This window comes from Buteo buteo, chromosome 9 (genome assembly GCF_964188355.1).
Source record: "Buteo buteo chromosome 9, bButBut1.hap1.1, whole genome shotgun sequence".
NCBI classification, from domain to species: domain Eukaryota; kingdom Metazoa; phylum Chordata; class Aves; order Accipitriformes; family Accipitridae; genus Buteo; species Buteo buteo.
The window spans coordinates 41,237,001-41,259,024 of NC_134179.1; the positions used below are offsets into that span (position 1 = coordinate 41,237,001).

At 44.4% G+C, this 22,024-nt stretch overlaps 1 protein-coding gene across 1 annotated transcript; it reads right to left on the bottom strand.

Moving 5' to 3' along the window:
- Positions 1-1,855: 1,855 nt before the first annotated feature.
- PSMD11 (proteasome 26S subunit, non-ATPase 11) lies at positions 1,856-21,943 on the bottom strand. Its single transcript, XM_075036202.1, has 14 exons — positions 21,794-21,943; positions 19,579-19,680; positions 14,211-14,335; positions 11,217-11,288; positions 10,808-10,865; positions 8,705-8,899; positions 8,043-8,187; positions 7,735-7,795; positions 6,010-6,072; positions 5,258-5,383; positions 4,662-4,697; positions 3,435-3,486; positions 2,249-2,391; positions 1,856-2,116 (listed from the first exon to the last, which is right to left on the bottom strand). The coding sequence occupies exons 1-13, from the start codon at positions 21,882-21,884 to the stop codon at positions 2,249-2,251; spliced, it is 1,269 nt and encodes a 422-aa protein (XP_074892303.1). The 5' UTR covers positions 21,885-21,943; the 3' UTR covers positions 1,856-2,116.
- Positions 21,944-22,024: the final 81 nt, after the last annotated feature.

Below are 22,024 nucleotides of genomic sequence, written 5' to 3' on the forward strand. Positions count from 1 at the left end.
ATGCCACTTAAGTGGCATTACAGTGAACTGGCCAGAGCTGCTTTTGGGAAATATCTTAAAAGCTATTTATAGTGCAAAAAACCTATTAAGAAAACTAGAAACACACTTCCCCTGCAGTCCCAGCCACACATAAGAGCAGGAGTTAAGTCCCTCACATTTTTCTGCCTGTGAGGCCAGGTTTCTTTCCAAAAGACCTGCATCACCTCGACCAGCTGGTGTCTGAGAAACACGAGTTTCAAACATGAAAATTAAAGATGTCGTGTCAGTTCAATTACACCTGAAATACCCTGTCTAGCCTTAAGAGGAATCTACGCAGGGTGCTGTACACAATGTGAGACTCTCCAATACAGCATCAAGGCTAGAGGTGCAAGAGGTCAGATGTCATTCATTTTTCACCATAATAATAATAATGGTAATAATAATATCACAACTTCATTTGGCAGAGCTCAAACTTGCTGTGCCAGGAACTGCTCACAATCCATAAACCCTTAGTGATGCTGCTTAAAACACGGTCCCTCACACTCCCCGTCTCAGAAACATCACCACCGACGATGCTTTCACGAGCTCCTGCCAGGTGTGCAGCTTGTGTTGCAATCCACCCTTCCCTAAGCAAAGAGAGAAACTGCACCAAACATGCCATGATCTGCCTCGGCAGCTGAAGACAGGAGACAGATTTTTGAAAAAAAAATTATTTTATTGGAACTCATCTGAACATCAGATATACCTGGTGTTGGTTAGCAAGAACCGTTTGTACATTTGATATTGATGGTGCCAAAAACCCAAACAGTGACTGACTGGATGAGATGGAAATTAAAATAAAATAAAATAAAATGTTGGAGAGGTTAAAATGTGAACAGAAAGCAGAAAAATCAGCCAGTCTAAGATTCAGTGTGAAGGCAAAATATTTCCTGATAAAACAGAACCCTTTTACAAAATATAAATTTTGTAAGAAAAACATGGCGAGGGAAAGAGAGAAAGAGAGACAGAGGGGAAAGGAAAAATAAAGATTAGCAGGACAGAGATGCAGAAGCTTACACTGCCCAAATGGCATTAAAACCTAGCTAGTAACCTCACCATAAAATGAAACATGCTGGAATACACCGTGCTCCACCCCCCACATATATGACTTTGGAACAGTAACAAGGAAGATCCCCAGTGAGTGCTGCACTAGGTTATTCCAGAAGGGCCAAGCTGTCTCACATCAGATGTTTAAAAAAAAAAAAAAAAAAAACACTAACGCAGCAGAGGTAAATAATGACAGTCTGATCAGCGCCCAGGGCAGCAGCTCGCCTCCCCGCCAGACAAGGTCTGGCTCCCACAGGGAGGCGAGGACTCAGGGAACGCCTGCTCACCTGTTCTTCCTACCAGTGCAGGTGGGGGGAGGGATAAAACATTTAAAATCTAGTCTATTTTAAAACAATAGCATGCAATACAGGCCTCCAGGGGAAACCTGCGCTGTTCCCTTTATTAGAAACTGGCCTAATGGTCTAGACAGTGGCTGCAGCCGTCTTGAGATTTTTGGCTGCGCAGGGTGGCTCTGGGCTAGCACAGCACAATGACAATTCTGAAGCAGGTGCCTCGGGTGCGAAAGCCTTCAGGAAAATCATTGTGGAGCTGCTTTCAAGGGGATCCGAGGCCTTTAAGATTTAAAAATAAACCAGCAGTCTGTACATTTTGGGTTTTTTTGGTTCAGTACAAATGGAATAAACTTGGCTGCTTATACACCGTCAGTAAGTCTCAGATTTCAGAGCAGAGGGAGATGAAACAAACTTGTTTTGGGCACCTACTGGTAACAAAACTTTGTCCCTGCTTAACTCTCTGCCATCCCTTAGGAAGTGGAAAGCACATGTTTAGGTAGTGTAAGCCTTTTTCCTTTTATTTAGAATACCCTCTTCGTTTAAACAATATTCCCCCCCCAGATACAAAGTTCGGCCAGTAAAGATTACATGGAAACTGGAACACGCATCGTATGGAATACAAGATGCACTGGATGAGGAAGTTTAAAAACTTTCCGAGCGAAAAGTAGAACAAAGAAAAAAAAGTCTCCTAACATTTTCCCAAAGGTTTCACTCTCCTGTCACACACACTCTCCAAATGACAGCTAGCAAATTCAACTCTGCAAAAAGAAAACAGAGCCACGTCAATTGAGAGGAGAGAAAACAAGCCTCAAGGACACAAACCGCACCTTGGCCTGGGAGGAGCGATAGGTCCGGAGCAGCTGCGACCTCTGGCTCCTGCCTCCACTCACCTATGTTAGCTTCTTGGCTTTGTTGTAGAGCGAATCCACTACTTTACTCATATTCTGAATAGTCTCGAGGGCAGCTTCATAAGTTTTGTCTACGGGGGGTTCATCGAAGATGATCAGGACTCCCTCACCTTGGTCAAGGATGCCTGTGGGCACAAACCTGCGGTCACCAGTGTAACACTCGACAGATCGCATCTTCCAGACAGCAGGAATTTAGGGATCTACCCAGCAAACGGACGGTCAGCTGTGTTGGGTTTGGAAGGGGCTCATGTGCTGTACTTGACTGGCTGACTGATTTTTGTCTGGACTCCATTAGTGGTAGCTTACCCAGAAAAAAAACACCCCATCCTGGAGAGGGGCCCAAGAAGACATCCCAGAGATGCTTATGCCTGCCCATTCCCTAACAGCTACCTTCCTCCTCAAGGCCTCTGTGCCCAGCAGGATGGCTCGGCACAACACTGGAGCAAGGCAAAAAAAAAAAAAAAAAAAGCCAGTTTATAATTAAACTATTTCCCAGTGCCAGATGGGCACTGCGGCTGGATTCTGTAATTTTTGAGCTATTCTCCAACCAATATACTTCTTTTGGCCATTCATCTTCCTCAGCTAGATCAAGAGGGCTAAGTCAACACCAGGGACAACGTAAACAAAAATGGAGCCATTTCCTTGAGAGCTCGTTAGAGAAGCAGCCTCCTGTGGTCCCAGACAAACCCAAACCAATCCATTGTGCTGTGTGGGTGCTGCCCGCCAACACGCAAAATGCTCTTGACGCAAATTATCTGGGAAAGGTGACCACATACTCCAGTAAGCTCCAAGGCAGAGGAGCACATCTTTGCTAGATAGCCCACCAGTGGGTCTCACAACTGTCCTTGGATGTAGTCACAGTGAGTAAGGACTTACAGCAGTTTCTGATTTGTGAGAAATTAAGCCTTGACCTTAATGATGGCAGATGGAGCAATAGGAACAGCCTTCATGACAACAGATAGAGTAACAAATAAACCCACCGCTCACTACTCTTCCCATAGTGCCTGTTAACCTGCGTGTCTGCTGTCTGAAGCCGAGCAGAGCAGTCTAAGGAGGACACCCAGGGTTCAAAGGTGCAGTGATAAAGAGGGGTCTATCCACAGCTTGCTTACACACAACCTGGCTTTGGGTGGCAAGGCAGTCGAGACTGAAGGATGCAGAGACTCACCATGAAATTTCTTGTCCAAGATCATCTGTGACAGTTTCCTTTCTACCTCAGCCTGAAATTGAAGCAGAAAAATTAAAAGTCTCCCAGAACTACATAAAGAAAAGCAAATCTTACTACTCTACACTCCTCAACTGCCCTGGTGGGATACAAGCACTGCTTAAAAGCAGCTATTTCTTCACTGAACATGATGTCAGGACAGATCTCTCCTTGCACGCTGCTTGATACTACCATAAGCTTTAGATGACATACGAAATTAAGCAGCAGCTTTTAATGATGAGAACACTGGGATGTCTTGCCCTCTTGCTCCACAAAAGACTGTGTATCTGTCACTTCACACAGGCATTACTCATTACAGGATCTGGAGCATTCTAGCTTGGTTCAGCAAGTATTTAGTCAAGTGTTGGCCAAGCATCATTCAAGCCACTCAATACCGAGCTGACCTCCTGCCCAGTGCCAGGCAAGGCCCCACAGCAGTCTGCTCCGCTTCCGCTCTTTGGACAGAGGACACACAGCCGCAGTTAAGAAACAACTGCAGTCCAGCTTTTACTCAAACTATTAAGTATGTGTTAAACAAGACAGGCTAGTCTAGGAAAAGAATGCACAAAGAGAAAAAGAGGATAGATGATGTACTGACCATAAAGGCCAGGCTCAGTACACTTCCAAACCTCTGGCCTTAATGCTAATACAGGACAAAAGCACTTCAAGATGCAACTGGCTGGGTCTACAGTGGATTTTCCTAAAACTTAATCTGGTTGGGATTATCTGTAAAGCAGTTATTGCAATAGTCAATGTGACATATGCATCCCTAATGAAACTTCAAACTGATTAGCTGGATCCTGTATCTTCAGGGTGTAAGAAAGACTCCTCTGGGCACACTCACAAGGATTAAATGCAGGTCAATTGGGAAGACTGAGCTGGTCACACCATGAGCTGTTACTACAGCAGAGGAAAATCTACCCCCAGTAAAAAGCAAATGCTAACAACGGGAGTAAAATCCACGTGAAGGAAGGCGATGTTACAGCAAAGACTAGTGCAGAGGAAGCCAGTCCGATGCCTCCTGGAAACTGTCCGTGTTAAAGTTCTCAAGAGCGATAATTGCCTGTAAATGCTGTGGAGGTGATCTGTCAGACTTAATAGCCTACATTTATTTCCCGGTGGCAAATGGCATTTGACCTCAATTCCTTTGCCCTCTTAAGATGTGCCACTGATTTCTAGTGATATTCTTACCTTTGAGAGCTTGATGAGGCTGGATATGTGTTCAATCTATAAGAGAGACCAATAGAGTTAAGTAAATCTTTAGCTGCACTTTTGACACACAGCATTGAGGTATGGGACTCTTCCATGGAACAGCACAAGGGCCTGTAAACACTCTGGCCTAAAAATCTCCAACGGCTTTCTCTGCTTTGTGGCTTCATGTCCTACAGATTTCAAATCCAATTTTAATTGAAGATGGACTAGACACCTAAAGCCATTTCACTCTGAAACATGAAATACTATTTATTCTCCAAGATTACTGCAGCTTTACCCACACCCTGTCAGAGCCCTTAAAAGCCAAACACTGTTACCTTCAGTGTTAAAAGCATAGCCACCTTTCAGCGCGCGTTAAGTGAAATGGGTGGAAAGGGCAATGACTCTGGAACATGGTTTTCCAAAGTTCCCCTCAGCCCCCTCCTTATTTTTCAGCTGAACATGATGAACCCTGAGCTCTGGAAGTGCTGAGCAGCTCTGAGTAAGAAGTATTCTGCACGGAAACAAGTCCTTCACCCACCAACAGCAGGGGACAGAGGTACCAGCATGTCAGTGTGCTTGCTGGAAACATTTACCTGTACTCTGGAGAAGGGTTCAATGACTCTGATCAGATTCTGTTCCAATAAGTTATCATAGAGCTTAGCCAAGTGAGTGTTTATGATGGGGTCGTCCCTGAGCTCCACCTTATAGTCTGTCAGAGCCTGCGGAAGACACAGTGGGAACAAATAATTCAGGTAGTGACAGGTCTCCTGTCCTCAAGGCCCTCCGAGTATGAAATAGTCTTCCCTCCCTGCCCAGCAAAGTATCAGTAGTTAATCCAATCCTGTAACTTCGCTAAAAGGCCAGGAGGTCATGACAGCCTAGCAGCCTTTCAAGCACCGTGCAGCAAGCATGCTTCATCTTTACGCTGCTGGAGCTTAGCAGTCAGAATCTCCAGTTTACACTCAGGAGGTGGCATGACAGGATTGTTCCCTGACATGGGAATGCTCTCCGTTATCTCTGTGGTGCTCTTGCTGAAGCCAGAAAAAAATTTAGGAAGATACACATCGCAGTGAACAGTACCAAAAGTACAGGAAACCACTTCTGAGTTCACTCTCCAGAAAAAAAAAAAAAAAAAAAAAAGGAAAAAACCTAATTTCAAGCAAGCTATTACTCCCCATGCTGCGAAAACCAAACTGGCTGATTATTGTGGGGTACTTGCTTGATGCACTGTTGCTTTCTATGAATGTTTTTATGGTTTCCTGCTGTGGGATGTAGCAGCTCCTACAACTTCCCCAAAACAAAATGTATTGTCCAGCCAGGCCCCATTTTCTGTCTCCTGACTCACCTTTTCAAAATCTGCCAGCGATCGGTTCTTACTGGCCTGTGCCACACATTTTAGTGCTTCTGTCTGCAGAGAAAGAAAATGAGAGTAGGTTATTGTTCTGGATTCTCCTCTCAGTGCTATTATGCCAACTGTGCAGTATACTGAAAACGTGCTTAAACAGCAAAATGGGAATGTTCCTTTTGCTACAAAGCCATGTCAGGGTTACTTCCACACAGGCAGAGTAAGAACAGCTGCTAATAAGGAGAACATGCAGAACAGCTGCAGGACACAGCATGAAATCAGCTTCACAGAAACAAAGAACTCAAGTTTTGTAAGGTTTGAGAATGCCAGCTGCAGTTCCTATCAGGTTGCAGGCTGGGAGCAAGCTTGATACAATTTTTAAGGAAAGTGAACATTTTGACACTTGCTTAATGAACATGGCCATTTTCAGCCCTTAAGTTGTGTTTCTCCCCTTCAGCATGCCACATTTCCTCTGCTGAGCAACAGAAGCAGGGCAGAAGTTCTACGGTTACCCTATCATGGACAGCATCAGAAAATGTTTCTTGTCTACCCAACAGTTGCTGAAACAAAGCAAGAGACTCGGCCATAACCAAACTACCTTATTTATACTAAACAGAAAGTAACACCACTAGAAGAACAGTTTCCAAGTGGTGAGAGAAATAAGTGCATGAGACAAGCAGGATGAACTGGTGGCTATGGCACAGAAGGCCCAGGCTTCTGCTATCATCTCTCCCACTGAGCTGTCCCCAAGGCTGCCCACTTTCTCTCTGATCCCTAAGCTCAGCCTCCACAGCTGCTGCAGGAACTTGTGATCACTGCTGTCTCAGAAAGACAGTGCAGGGAACAGCTGAGACTTCCTCCACGGTACACTGCCCTCACACTCTGAAAAGCAGCCTCCAACCCAGCTCCCACTTGAGGGAAGGGTATGAAGCAGGACCAGGGCTGCCCTTCGTGATCCAGCAGGGATAACGCAGGGATATCCCCACTTCAGACTCTTTTCTACACATGTATGCTCACTGACCTCCTCTACTAAATAGCTTCCCTAATCCTCTGTGAGGTAGGTGAGTATTAGCTCCTGCGTCAAAGTAAATAGCTGGCTGACCAAAGCCACCGAGGGCATCAGCGTGTAAAAGCCTGGCTCAGACCCTGGCATGCCTGGCTTTTGGCCCTGTACTTTATATAAGCATCCCTGGATTTAATATGGGGGTGGCATTCACAGGCTGGCAAGTTAACATGTTAGAATAAACAGCTGATTTAACAACTCCCCAGCTGCTTGGCTTCCACCTTACAGTCATCTAGGTCTCAAGCTGCTCAACTATACTGCTATGAATGGATTCTCAGGACTTGCTACAACGTGAGTAAAAACAATGAATAATCTGGATTTAAATGCATCAGATCCATGGCTGCAGAGCAGTTGGCGAGGGTTGAGACATGAGTACCTTATGGCACTAGGCATTTAGTAGTTCATGAAGAAAGCGAGGAGGAGAAAAGCAGAGAAAATGAAGCGAGCGGGCCAGATTCTCAGGTGGTGAAAGTCACTGTAATCCCTTTGAAGGCAACTGACTTATGGTAATTACTTATGGTAATTTAATCGGTTCTGGATCTCGTTCAGGACACTCAGAAGTGAAGGGTATTTTGGTATGAAAAGACCAAAGTATTTGACAAAAATAACACCACAATATTCTCAGAAATAATAGGAAGATAGAAATGATTAAGTTTCTATACCTGTCTTCCTGCATACCGCAGAGCAAGCTTTCCACTCACTAATGCTTGCACATCTTCTGGGCTAGAGAGGGGAAGGAAGCGAAGAGAGCATTTATTCAACAACACGGGCAGCTTAAATCTAAGTGTGTCTCAAAAATTCCCAGTAGCAAATTACTACAAGTCAAGTAACATTGTATCAGAAATGTTGATTAGGTCATAAAGACAAACAGCAAGCTTGTCTGCCTGAGTTCTTTCATTAGTCTTACAAATGAAAAGCCTTTCCCATTAAAATGTAGGAAGTGTTCTTCGCAGAACCATTTGCCACATACATGTTCAGCATGATTTTGCACAGCAACATGTATTTCAGCGCAGTGATGGCTTTTGGGTTGTCAATTGAATCATATCCCTCAAATGCCTCGTAAAAATATGAATAGGCTGTTTTCCAGTCCTTCTCTTCTGCTGCATGGATAATACCTGTTGAGAGGAACAAACAGGCAGGCATCAGAGTTAATTCAGAACATGACTGGAAGAGAACAGAACAATTTGGTTGCCCAGTGCTTTATCTGGTACTTCAGTAAATGGAATCCTTTCTTTCTGTGCCTCCCTTTACCTCATCTCTATCAGAAGAGCATCCATGCCCTCTCTTAAGAGGACATGTTAAGAAAGGTAAGTTCAGGGCACTTCAGGTAAGTGCCTGAGAATCAGGTCAGGAACAACGTTACAGTTATACTAACATGGTGTAATGCTGTAGTGCCTAGGGAGGTTACAGACCCTCCACCACCAGAGGTTTTCAAAAACAGGCTGAAAAAACACGTGTCAGGAACAATGTAATTATAGCTGATCCTGCCTTGAGGCAGCTGGGCAGACTTGTAGATATCTTGAGGTCCCACCTAACACCATTTTCTGCGATTCACTCAGGAAAGAACAAATATCCATCAACTGATGCATCATGACAAGTCCTTGACTTTCCCCTTCTCCTGAAAGGCTTTACCTGACTGCATGTCTAACGCTGCTTGCAGCTTAGGTGGACAGTAGATTGCGTTGGCTGTAGTCCGTGCAGAGGTTAAGGCTGCTCTTGCTTTTGGCAGATTGCTCAGGGCATGGTAAGTCTTACTTTCTAACAGCTGCACTTCCACCAGCAATGCCTTGTCATCCATCTTTTTCAATTCCCGAAGAAGCTGGGAGCCTAGCAGCAGGAAAGAACAAGAACCTTTGTAACCTGCTCTGCATCTGCTGTCAACAACTACACAAACCAAGTCTTTCCAGATTACACCCTTCTTCCCCCACAGCAGTACAGGCTTTGAGGAAGGGAGGCTAGGCTTACACAACCTGTTCTTCCAAGAAGAAACAAAGGAGAGGAAATAACAGTAGGTCAGTGTCAGTCCACATTTGGAGAAGAATGAACCAGTTTTGTGTTAGAGGCGGAAGAGGGCAGTGAGAATACTTGGGTACATGGACAGCATGTCTCTGCCACCTCATCGCGGGCAGCAGACACTCAGCAGAAAGTCAAGGATGGGTTGTGCAGTTCAGATTGTCACTCTGCTACCCCTTCCCCAGACAACAGCATGATTTACCACTCACATTCTGAGCTCCGAGCAAACCTGAAGTACTGCCCGTTCCTGCATCATTCCCCTAGGGTGAGACCTGAGGATTTTCAAGCAACTCCTAAGAATGGGGGATGAGGAAGCAATGTTTAAGCACAAGACATGCACAGATGAAGTTTAGGAGGTAGGAACGGACAGCCTAAGAAAAGCCTACATAAACTGTCACATTAAAGCCTCATGAGGACAGAAAGAGCCAGCCTTACAGGAAACTCTTCCCCTTCTTTCCCCTCGCTACAAACTAAAGAACTAACTTAGGGCAAACAGAGATGAGAACCTTATCCTCACTTGCTGTGCTCAAAAGCTGAAAACCACAGCTGAAACTGCATAACTAGATGGAAGAGAATGGACTCTCCTGAGAAACATCCCACAGAGACTCACTGCTTGCACCTACTCCCCACAGCCGTAGACATAACCATGTCTTGGCCAGCCACAGAGAAATGCTAGTGCACAACGTTGACATCTTGATAGATCTTTTGGAGAGGCTGTCCTATAGGTACAGGCCTTTACAACTCCCCAATCTGCACCACCATCATCCAAGTGATTAAGTTAATTAAGTACAGCTTTGGAGTGTGGACTCTGATCAGTTTAAACCTGAGTTCATTACATATCCATATGCAAACTAATTCTAACTTGATATTGAATTCCATGTATCAGAGCACTTAACATAACCTGATATTCTGATCAGATACGAGTCACCCAGGTGACTCTGGACATGACACATGCTCTTGCCACCACACTGTTTAAGAAGTGACGGGTCCCTGGTGAGGCATCACCACTGCCTGGGTGAGCACTGCTGTCCGTGTCACTGCAGTCATCCCTCAGTCCTGCTCATACCCATGCGCTGAGCTGGTGAAGCAGTCTGTACAAATACCCTTTAGCCAGCTTAAACCTCATCTTACATTACTGCAGTCATTTGCTAAATGAGCATTTGAAAAGCACCAAAGGGACTTGGGCCATGTAAGATGACCTGCTTTACTCTGCTTTGTAGCAGAGTAGGAGAGTTCACATGGTTAATTACCATATCTCAGGTGGTGCAAAAGCAAATTCTTAAAGCCTTTACACTACTTCACAAGAGCTTGTCTAATTACGTCCTTAGAGGTTTGCCATTTCCTGGCATTACTACTGCTTTTATTGAGGCTGTATTTAAGCAAACTGAAAAAAGCTGGTTTCTCCCTTCAACCTCTCCGACCACAGCAGTATACTACGTATGTTCCAGCAGGACCCAAACCTGATGGCCTTCAACTGGACACAGGTCCTCTTTGCTTCCAAAATTATTTGAAATGAACAAATGATGAGAACAAAGAGATCTCTAAAAGCTTTTATCACCAAGCTGTGGAAAAAGATGGCAGAACTAGTATGGCACTGAGAAATTAATGCCCAAGTCCTACAAAACTCATCAAGTAACATGACGTAGTTGATCACTTCCCTTGTCAGCCTCAAGGCTAATTTCAAAGCAAAGAGCTACTACCACCACCTAGTGGGAGACTTACCTAGCTGCAGTGCTTCTTGGTACCTCTTGGTATCGAAGTACAAAGAGACGAGCCTCGCCTGAAGAACAGAAAAGGAACTGCTGTGAGGAAAGCCAGAGAAAGGTAGTACAGCTTTATTTTGTAAAATGAAACTTTATATTCTTATCTGCACAGACTTCACTAAATTAGTGTTCATTACATTATATGGTCCAGCTCTGCAAGATCTGCCATTTGAAAGATTGGCTAGTCTAAACACAACAGGTAAAATCCTGCCTATTCAAGAAGGGTCGCTAACTTTAGTGTAATTGTTATCGCCCATCCATTACATGTACAAAGATATGGACAACACAAGTTCTCTACTTTTATAAGTATCAAAGCTGACAAAGGGAAGACGCTATTATACAGGTTTGGGATCCACAATGCAACGTACCTCCAGAGCCTGGCGTAGGAAAGTCCTCTTCTCTGATTTGGCCCATTCAATACACTCTAAACACAGGTCAACCTTAAAGGGAGCAGAAAGAAATTTGTAAAGCCTTCTGCTGCCCCTCTTTAAAACAGCAGTATGGTTCAATCATTTCCTACAAAGCAACAAAAATACAACAAAGCCTGAATCTCCACAATGTAGTTTAAGGAAAAAAGTCATTCCTGTCTGAACAGCAGTATTGCTAAACACCAAATTAGCTTTACTTTAAAATGAGCCTGGAGAGTAGCTTTCATCATTAGTGCATATCCCAAATGTCTCTGAACGACACCTTTAATATTACCACGGTAAAGTGTAGTTCACCACTGATGAGAACTGCAGCTCAACACTGCAAGATTACGACTTCTCTTCAATCAGGACTCACTAGTAATCACACGTGATACACTTTAGCCTCAGCCTGCATGGCGTTGACACCAGAGTTTAAACTCACAGAAATGTTGCACAAAATTATATAGAACAGTTACAGTTTATGCTACATATTTTCATGTTCTCTTTGCTAGATTAACTTCCTGCACTTTGTAACAAAGTTCACAGTATTATACTACTTGTACCACATACTGCAAGAGAAAGTACAGTTCAGAAGGCAAACTAAGATTTAGTTTAAGCTTTAGCCATCAGAAAAAAAAACCCAACAGATCACCTTCTTCAATTGCTTTTCTAATGCATTTGGCTTCCAATAACTTTTTCTGACCACCAGGGACAATCCTTCCACACTGGAATATGAAAATAAAGATTTGGCTTCCAAGGTTTCACCAGTAAAAATTACTGCTGAAATCCTAATAGCATTTCTTAAACAGCTGTGTTTTTGTTTCAACTGAAAACATCTGGCTACATGAGAACTGATTCTGCCTTAGGGCAAGGAATGGACTAAAAGACTTTTGAGATCCCTTCCAGCGTGTTTTGCACCATTTCATTCTGCCATACAGAAAAATGTATTTTCAATTGCTCTAGAAAGAAAGGAAAAATGAAGAGCATGTGTTTTAGGGCCTAAATATGTCAGACCGTGTGTGTCCTTTAGTAGTATAAACCAACAGAGGTGCTGGACTCCACTGTTTATAACGGAGTTAGGTGCCAGGAGTCAGTCAGTGACACTGGATGTTTTATCTATTGCTTCAAAGTGAAGTAAAGGAACCCAATGGCTTTTTGTATTTTTAAGACTGCTGAGATTCCATTGATGAGTAAAGCAGTCATGTCCTACCCCAATTAGAAGACGGTGCCAATTTAGTACTGGCCAATAATATACAGTAAGTCATCCTGAGGTGCTAGGCTCAGGAATGCCTTTTCCCAAAAATCTCTGGATTGCAGCTCTTTCTGGGGCAGCTCTGCAGCTGTACTACACTGCAGCACTTGTCAGCTCCTTGTCACTACTTATTAAATGGGGACATTTTATGAAAAGCCATTATGAAGTCACAATTTATTGCACAGTGATAGCTGGAGCATTAGGAGCTGGAGAATCTCTAGTTTCATTGCTTTACTGGACTCCTGGGAGTCTTCTTGATATACATTACACCAAGGAAGCAAGTGTCCCTCTGAACGTTTATGAGGCACTGAAAGTATTTGGGATTACTGCATCAAGAACCTCACAGGTTAGGTGTCAGAATTCCTTAAGGTTTTGGGTTTGGCTTCTGAATATGCTTGAAAGTGAGTATTTTGACTAAGTGGGCCATATTTCCATTGCTGTTACTCCAAGTTCTTCCCCTGCCATAAAATGCCACCTATTGGGAGTGCATCCCAGTATCGTCATTTACATCAAGCTACCTTTAGAAAAAGTTTGAAGCCACTCATTTTCTCCTGACACCGTTAGGGGTTTCCTTCTCACCTGTACATCCCACCCCACTTCCCTTAACCTCTTCTGCTAAAGAGTAGCTGCAAAAAGACTCTGTCACCGCTTATGGTAACAGGACATACAAGCCACAAGAACCGAACAGCAAACGAAGAACATTTGCTAGGTTACCTGAACTAAAGGATGATACTTCTGTGCTAACTGGGCTAACAAGAATGCCACCTGCCTCTTAACATGGCAGAACCTCTTCTAGACCGTAATACATCAGTTGCTGTGCATACAGTCTTACATGGGCTTTCCCCTTAACCTTTTGCTCAGACCCTCCCTGCCTCCCCTTTCCATCTAACCGCTTTGGTGTGCCAGTACAATCCATACTACTCCAGGTCAGCACTGCTTGTAAGTGGCTGCTCATTTATTTACAAGTTGCTCCTGTCCTTCTCCCATTCCCAAATAACCAACACAAAAACAAAAAAAAGAAAACCAACTGTATTCTAGGTAGCTAACGTGAATGGAGTACATCCTAACTGGGCTATCGTAGACCAAAGGGGCTTTCTAGTGAAGAAGTTCATCCCCTGGAAGTAGTTTACACTTGGTAGCTGCAAAGCTTTTTCCACTCCCACTTCAGGAATAACTTTCATGCCCCAGAAGCCCTCTGCAGAGCAAGACACTCACCACACTGTGTCCCCATGCGATACACCTTCATGTCTCCAGGTGAAAGATGCTAAGTAATACTCGCCATCTAATCCCACCAACTCCTGAACAGACCTTGAAGACTCACTCCTCTAGCTCTGTGCCATCACACACTGCCCCCACCCTTCCACTAGACCGAGCTCCCTGGAGCAGGTGTAGCACCTCTCACCTCCCGAACATTAATCACACTACAAAATACTACTAATGCTGTGCATCTAACAGCAAGCAACATGAGTCTAAGAAACATGCCCAGGGTGAGAGTTACTCCTAACCTGCAGCAGGATGAGGCTTGCAGAAAAACATGGTTATGAGTGAATTAAATTATCTAATGTTTTATTAATAGAATATATCCAAATGCACTAAATGAATGTTTCCTGACATGAATAATTCTTCAGTGTGAAGCAAACTAGGTCAGATAATGGTGTTACAGGCTTTTGAGGAATGCACTAGCGCTGAAATTTAAATCTCACCTCCTGTCCTGTTGCTGCCTCCATATCAAGGAACAGATCAAGCAGAGATCGGACTAAGCGGGCTGCCTTTGCTTTGCTGATGGAGTTCAAGAAGGGTCGAACATACTTCAGAAGTCCTCCCAGCTCTATATAGAGAAGAAAACAAATCATGAAATACAACCACACAGCCAAGAGTCACACCGCAGCTGGAGTACCTGACACATCTATACACAGCAGTATATATTACACCAAACATTTTATAAGCAGTCTCTCAACATCATTTACAGGAAAAGAGCGATAAACATCACCTGAAGGAATGCCTTGCAGTAAACACGGGGACTGGCAAAGGTGACTGTTGGGCTCCAGTCTTACCCGCACAGCATACATTTCCCGTTACTTCAGTTCATCCAATTATAACACCATTTGTAACTACACTTGCCTCAGGCATGTTTTAAAAATGTAAGCATCTGCTAAATGCTTTGAGATTTTTCTATAAAATGGGCAATGGAGTTTATAGTTTAAGTATGTTTTTATTAACTCACAGTTTGACCTTTTAATCTGCCATACCTAGCCAGCCCTAGAAAGTCAGATACACCCTGCACGCCACTGCTGAAAAAAATGACATTTCTTATCACTTCAACTACCCACGTTACCTAATTAGATCTTACCTTACTTAATTAGATTTCTGTTTCTACTAGTCGCCTTACTAGTTTACAGTTATAAAGCTAGTCTCAAGCTCACAGAGGAAAAGTCTTTCTTTATGAAGAAATACACTTAAAATGCCATTCCTACAGAGCAGAGGAACGTGGCAGTCAACGTCACAGCAGTTTCAGGACTCGGCATTCATGGCAGCAGAAGGGAGTTACGTGTTGGAATTGCACAGCACAAGTTAACTCTTCTCCTGTGATAAACAACACACAGCCGTCGGGCCAGGTTGCATCGATGTCTGTTTACAGTTGGGGGAAGACGATACTTCCAGCAGACTAGCAGTGTGCCAGTGCAGGGTTCAGTGCTGACTCATAAAGTAGTGGGGTCATACACTGAAATCACAGCTTATTAGCCCCAGAATTTTAAGTCTCACCCAAATATCAGCTAGATCTCACACTACCACATTTACGAGATTTGATAGTGGAAAAAAAAAAACCAAAACAAATCCCATAATGAGTATTTCAGAAATCTTCAATACACTCTATACCAAACTGGCATCAGAATCAAAACTAAAATAAGAGACTAATCTAATTTTATTTCAATTAGTATACGGAGGAGCATCAGCAGAATTTCAGTTTGGGAGGATTCCAATAAAAACAGTTGAAAACAAGATTTCCTTCATATTTCATTTAACAGTAATGCAAAAGAATTGTTACAAGGACATCTTAATATCTAAAAATTATTCCTTATATTTTTTACTTTTTCAACCTATTTACTTTAAAAGTTTAATCAAGCCTGATACAACTCATTTCTTACATGGTTAGGAAGTAGAAGTCACAGGGTGTTCCAATCCAATTGCTCACTGTGAGGTACTGACATTTTTATACATCTGGAAGTGCAGTTTTCAGAACAAATGAAACTTATCTTGAGTGTGCCCTGAATCCTTAGAGGAGCCTTATTTTCCAAACAGCAGTGCAACAAATTGTGACTCTTTCTAAAATGAGCTGCTCAAACTTTGTACAGGGAACAAAACAAGGTGCTATGACTGCCATGCCTAAGATTTCATAAAAGCTTTACTTTCTGTCTGAAAATTAATGGGCAAGTTTTTCTAGAATTCAGGTACAGCTACTTTAATATCCAAGACTGAGTCCTGCTGACTGACAGTTTCAATCAGTGCTCAGCCTTTACTCAACAAGGAACTGTTACCTACTGCCCCGGGGCAGACAATGACTTTACCCACACCGCCTTTGTTCTGAGGACCACTCAATCTGCAGTACCACTCACAGATGCAAATCCCAACACTTTGCTTTCACATACAGTACACAAACTACCACGACAGCAGCTTCCAACACATCAGTTTTGCGCAGAGCTTCTCTCAAGCATCCCTCCTCTCGATGTGAGCTCAGAAAGGTGGGCTCCAGGTCACCTTGCGCTCAGAAGAGAAGCAGCAGTAGAACTGGAGTTGCCCAGAAGCTAGTTCTTGTGCTCTTCCCTAATGCAACTAACACAAGCACTTGAAAACGCAGCACTTAACACAGGGAACAAGTCTGCTTCTCATCAGGTCACGCACTGTATCCTTAGCTTTGAGCTCTGTAACTAAGAATTCACCAATTTTTCAGTCCTCTTATCAAGGCAGCAATACTGTCTCTGAGATCCATCAATTCTCAACTACTACAAGGTACCACTCTTCCTATTGTGCATCGCTGCAGTACACCAGCTTCTCAGGACCCTTTGAATCATGGTTTTAGTGCACAACATACTTTTCCACACAGGAAAGGAACTTTAGAAGAAAAAAGGAAAAAAATCACGTGAAACATACTGCAGTACTTATCTTTCCATTGACTTGCTCAACAGCTGCCCGAGAATTCACTAGAAAGCAGATTCAAAGTCAACAGCTAGAATATATCTGTACATTTTGCAAACTACACATTTAGACATGCAAGCTCAAAGTTCCCATAGAAATTTCTCTTTCCTAGCAGTGTAACTATCAACTATTTTTAGGATTATTTTTTTTTTCCCCTAAGTAAATGCAACGCTTGGTAAAGGGGTGTGATTGACAGCTCTGGAGAAGTGATAAGCAGCAGCTCTGGAAAATGAAGTCTGCTGCTCATCCTCAGAGAAAGTGCTTACACAAGCTAAAATGCCATGTACCTGAATTCCTGATCCGAGTTATGCCAATCCTATAGTTTTAGGCAATGCTATAAAAATCTAGAACTGTCCTAAAAAAATATTAATCCACCAGTTCAAGCCTTAAACTCTATCAAGCAGATAAAGAGGGTCATTTGTTATTCTTTTACACAAAGGCCATAGTTCAATAGAGGTTAGTCCTCTAAAAATCCACAGGTTCATTTTACACTCTCAGCCAGTCAGCAGCACAGCAGTTGTAAGTTTCAAACCCCGCCAAACTGCAGCTGATTTTCTCCCTAGGCTGCAGCTCACAGACCCTTTCATCTCCAAGAAGTTATGGCTTTAAAGTAGCCAACAAGCCACTGCAACACCTGAAATCTGTGAAAGAAATTACACTAGCTAAAACTAAAATGTGTGCAGCAAAAGCTACAATGGTGAGATCTACTTCATTCCGGCCAGAAACTGCACAGTCTCAGTAACTTCCTTGTTAGGTTATGCAGCACTGGATTCACCCCCCTCGGATACGAAGATCTGTGTGTCTACCTGGTGCGAGGATCTTTGTGAACGGATGTACCTGGAGAAGATGCTGCTGACCCTGACTGCTTGTCACTCCTACTAGTCTACTTCATCCTAGAAAGCAGACAGAGAAAGGGAAGGTGACCAGGTCTTTCCCACAGGAATAGCACATCTGTAAGCTGTGGTATCCCCTTTCCTCATCCCTCAGCTTTACCACATGTCCCCAAGAAAGCCCAACCTGGCGATGTCACCCCAATCTACACATACACAACTGGCTGCTTAATGTTGCCAAATTAATTTTCTTCTATTCAGAATATAGTTGCTCTACAGTTTAGTGTTCCTTTTAATGCATTTCAAGTATATTTTGCGTTTGCTCCTTCACAAATCTGTTTTTGATGAGTTAACATTGACATTTTCAATTACTTTGCCTTCCCCTTAAAAACCCTATTAGCTAGCCACTCTCTGAGAGTACACTGAAGTTCTTCATACTTGTGTAAGACTTCAGTTTGAACTCAAAACAACCCCAAGTTCAAGGAGGCCATCATGCACCTAACAACTCTCCTCTCAGGCTTCTGTACACCAGCAGCACATCCACACATTTACTTGAAGAGACTCTTCTGATGATTTCCCCCTTTTTAGCCCAAACAAACACCTTCCTTGGTGCAGGAACAAAGCCATGTTTAGTTATCGCTACAGAAGCGAACATCAGAGTGCAAAGGGCACTCATACAGCCCAGACACCTATACCCAAGTTAATTGACTTGAGGTCCTTTAATATTCAATTAGAGAAACAAGCGCTTGTACAGCAGGCTTCATTTGTCCTGCTGTAAATTCTTACTGTAGGAAGAGATGAATCGTGTTCTGGAAGGGCTTATTTTTCTCCACTGACTGTAAAAGCAGTCCACACTAGGAAATCAGACATGGACATCTATAGTTAGGTGAGATGAATAGCACCTTTGTTTCCAGCACTGCTCTAAGTGCAAGTAATCTACTTTGTCACAAGCTCTGTTCAATTGCAAATAGCAGTGGGATCAGTGTCTAGAATGCTCAAACACATGTAGAGGTGGGTAGATCAGTTAAATGACCAAGTCAAAAGAGATGTTTACAAAGACTGGACAGTAGGACACCAAGTGTGCGTTTCAGAATAAATATAAAACCATCATCCTGATGAGCTGCTATCTGAGACCTCATACTGCTTTCCATGAACTACTCTAACTTTAGGTCTGGCATCCCAGCTGAATTTCATTTGATTTTGATTAAACCTTCTGCTGGCCTGTTTTCCCCAACCAGTTTCAGACTGTTAAAAGCACACACGCTTCACTTCACATTCTGAATTATTGTTGCACACAGTTAGAAAACATTAGGACTATACCATGGGCAACTGTCTGCCATGGACAGAATGCTCTTTATATGGATGTGGTGTATCAGCTCCTAAAATGCTTGGGGTGAAAGGTGCTCCAGAAAAGCCAAGAGCATTCTTCAGCAAAAGAAAAAAAACTAAACTGCTGAGTACAAAATAACAAACACACTGCCTTGAGCTTTCCAGGAAACAGAAGACATGAACAGATTCAACTCAAGAATCGTTGAATAGAGAATTTTACTCCATTTCTGTCCCTTCACACATTCACAATACAAGGACTGTCAAATCTAGCTCTTGTGAGGAGCTGGGCAAGGATTTTCTGATGTAATGTTTCAGCAGATAAATCAATTGAGAAAGAAGCTGCTGGTGGAAAGGACTTTTTGAGTCAAACTTTCCAATTTGAAAGAAGGCTCTGATATTATTAAAAACAAAACAAGAGAAACTTCTCATCTCAAACATGAGAACTTAACAAAACTCTAGTCACTCGTACTAAAAAGGCCACAAGTCAAAGGGTCATAAACTAAACTGCTCAATGCATGAGCAATCTTTTGGAATACTGGGCCAAGTAACATGAGATTAATATTTTATGTTATCTAGTATTTTAGTTTCTGTCCTGTCTCTGAGAGAACTTTTCCTGCCCAAAATTGCTTGTACTTCTGTCCCATTAAACAAGGGGACTAAATTCATTTGACTGTATGTATCTCTTACCCGTTACCTCAGTTACTTATTTCAGGCTCACCTTCTGCCTGCCCAGTCTTGGCCAAAAGCGACCCCAGTTCCAGGATGCTCTGCTCTTTGACTTGCACCGCTTCTTCATCATTTTCCTGGACATCACGTTTCACTAGAAAAGAGTGAAAAAGTTACCTTTAATGCTATTTCAATTAGAAGATAATCATTACTAGTCAGCTCCTGGAAAGTCACCAGAAAAAGTAACTGTTATAACAGGCAATAGTGAATCCAGCATGGCCTGCGAGATCTGGAAAGCAGATTAAGCGGAAATTTTAAATGCATAGTTTACAGAGAGCACTGCGTCCATACTTCACAAAGGCTTTAATCCAGTTGATAGGTACAACTGCATGCTCCAACTTGACTATAAGTTTTGAAGTAGTTTTATTAAGCTTGTCCTGCTGTTCAAGTGTTATTTAAAAAACACCACCACCACCCCCCAACAGACCCTCTCCCACTGATGCCACAAAACCAAATAAAAGAAATCTAATGGCATTTCCACGGTTGGGTATTCTGGTACTGGGATTTCTGATGTTGCCACTATGAGTATTAAGTTGCGATCCTGTGGTCAAAACACAGCACAAGTACCGAGCTCACAGAGCTGATGTTGTTCGTCTGCCCTTTTCACTCAGGAGCAGATCAGGTGTTACAACTGCTGCAAGAGTGAGTTCTCCTTCCCACACCAAACTCTGACAATCTAATCATCACTCTGTGTACCAACATGAGTAACTCTGGCTCTGAAGTACACAGAAGGGCCAAATGACATACAGCAGCACCAAACCTGTGTTTACACAACATCAATTTCATATAAGTTATCCACAAAACAATACACTTTCTTCCCTGCCACCTGCTACCCTGTAAATATTCATCTCCAGCATCCCCTGTGCAGGTGAGTTTGCCCAACTTCTACACAAAGCCAAAATCCGCTGCCCAGTTCTACAGAAGGAACTGAAATCCTGCACACCACCCCTGCATGCAGACTGCAGCCATAATTTAACACACGTGGTGTCAAAAGCAAAGTAACTTTGCTCTTGAGCAGAAAAGTATTGCGGCAACGCTCTCTGGACTGCTCCAGCTTACACCAACCGGCAACACAAGCTGTTACTCCTGACTGAGCTCGAGTGGACGGGAAGTCGTAGGTGTGTTGACAGGCTTGAGAACACCAACTACTAATTAACCAGACAAACACCGAGAGGGACGAGCAACTTTTAAAGACCATTCAGCAATTCCAATTTCAAGGTCTAATACAGACACTAGGGAACATTTATTTGCCCGACACAGCGGGGCAACAGCAGGTCACAGCATCTTTTCAGAAATCACCCTATGTTACAAGAATTGAGAATTACTCTTTTATACACCAGTTTTGAAGGCACCCCCTCTCCCTACCCTGTATGCCCCGACCCCCAAATAAAGAGGGGTGTCCACGTTACGCCTACAAACCACTTTATAGCACCAACATCTCCTTGGCACTGCTAGATGCCCAGGACAGCCCGACAAAGTAATTGCCGCAAACAGCATCTGCCTTGAAACAAGCAGAAGTTAAAGCTCCAGACACAGCACGCACAAAAACTCCTCTAAACTTTCTGTGCAGGTAATTTAAATAACGGGTGCATTTTAGTGTTACAAGAGGAAATGCCACTTCCAGCAGAGTTTTCTCATCCGTCAGCACGCCGAGGACCCGCTGCAGGCCGCCGCTACCAGCGCAACACCCAGCCGCTGTCCCACCACAACCGAAAAACCCCAGAAGCAAACAGCCGGTACCGGCAGACTCCTGCCGGCACCGCTGCCCGCCACGGCCCCCGCACACGCCGCTCCACGGGCTTCGAGGCAGGCAAGTTCACACGCCGCTGCCTCCGCCCGCACCCGGGGGCACACCGCGTTGAACGGGGAGAAGCCGGCCCGAGACCGCGGGGCTCCACCGGCGGGCTCCCCAAACGGGGGGCTCCGCCGCGGCCGCCCGCTTCACCCCGGCGGCTCCCTGCCGCTCGGGCCCGCGGGGCCCGCACCGGCGGCGGGCAGCGGCCCGGCCCCGTCCCGCCGGCCCGCGGTGCGGGTGGAGGACCCGCATCGGTGGAGCGGGCCGGGGCCCGAGCCGGGAGGAGCGGGCCCAGGCCTCGCTCCCGTCCGGCTCGCACGGTGAGTCAGCAGCCGGCGGCGGCGACGGGCGGGAGGCGGCGGCGAACGGCCGGGGGCGGCCGGCGGAGCGGGGGCGGCCGGCGGGGCCTCACCTATGGAGTGGAGGATGCCGATGGAGGCCTCGCGGTCGGTGGAGAGCAGGGACTGCGCGCGCTGGAACTCCAGCACCGCCGCCGCCGCCATCTTACCGCTCCCTCACTCCCTCCTCACCGCCAGGCCCGGAAGCGGCCGGCGGAGGCCACGCCCCATCCGGGCCCCGCGGCATGACGGGAGTCGTAGTCCAAGGCGCGGAGGCCGCGGGGCGGGGACTGGAGATAGGGGCG

Coding starts and splice junctions, on each gene's coding strand:
- PSMD11 (XM_075036202.1), bottom strand. CDS start 21,884: ATGGCGGCGGCGGCGGTGCTGGAGTTCCAGCGCGCGCAGTCCCTGCTC. Junction 19,681..21,793: donor CGGCATCCTCCACTCCATAG/GTGAGGCCCCGC, acceptor ACTCTTTTCTAG/TGAAACGTGATGTCCAGGAA. Junction 8,188..8,704: donor AGCGTTAGACATGCAGTCAG/GTAAAGCCTTTC, acceptor TCCTCTCAACAG/GTATTATCCATGCAGCAGAA.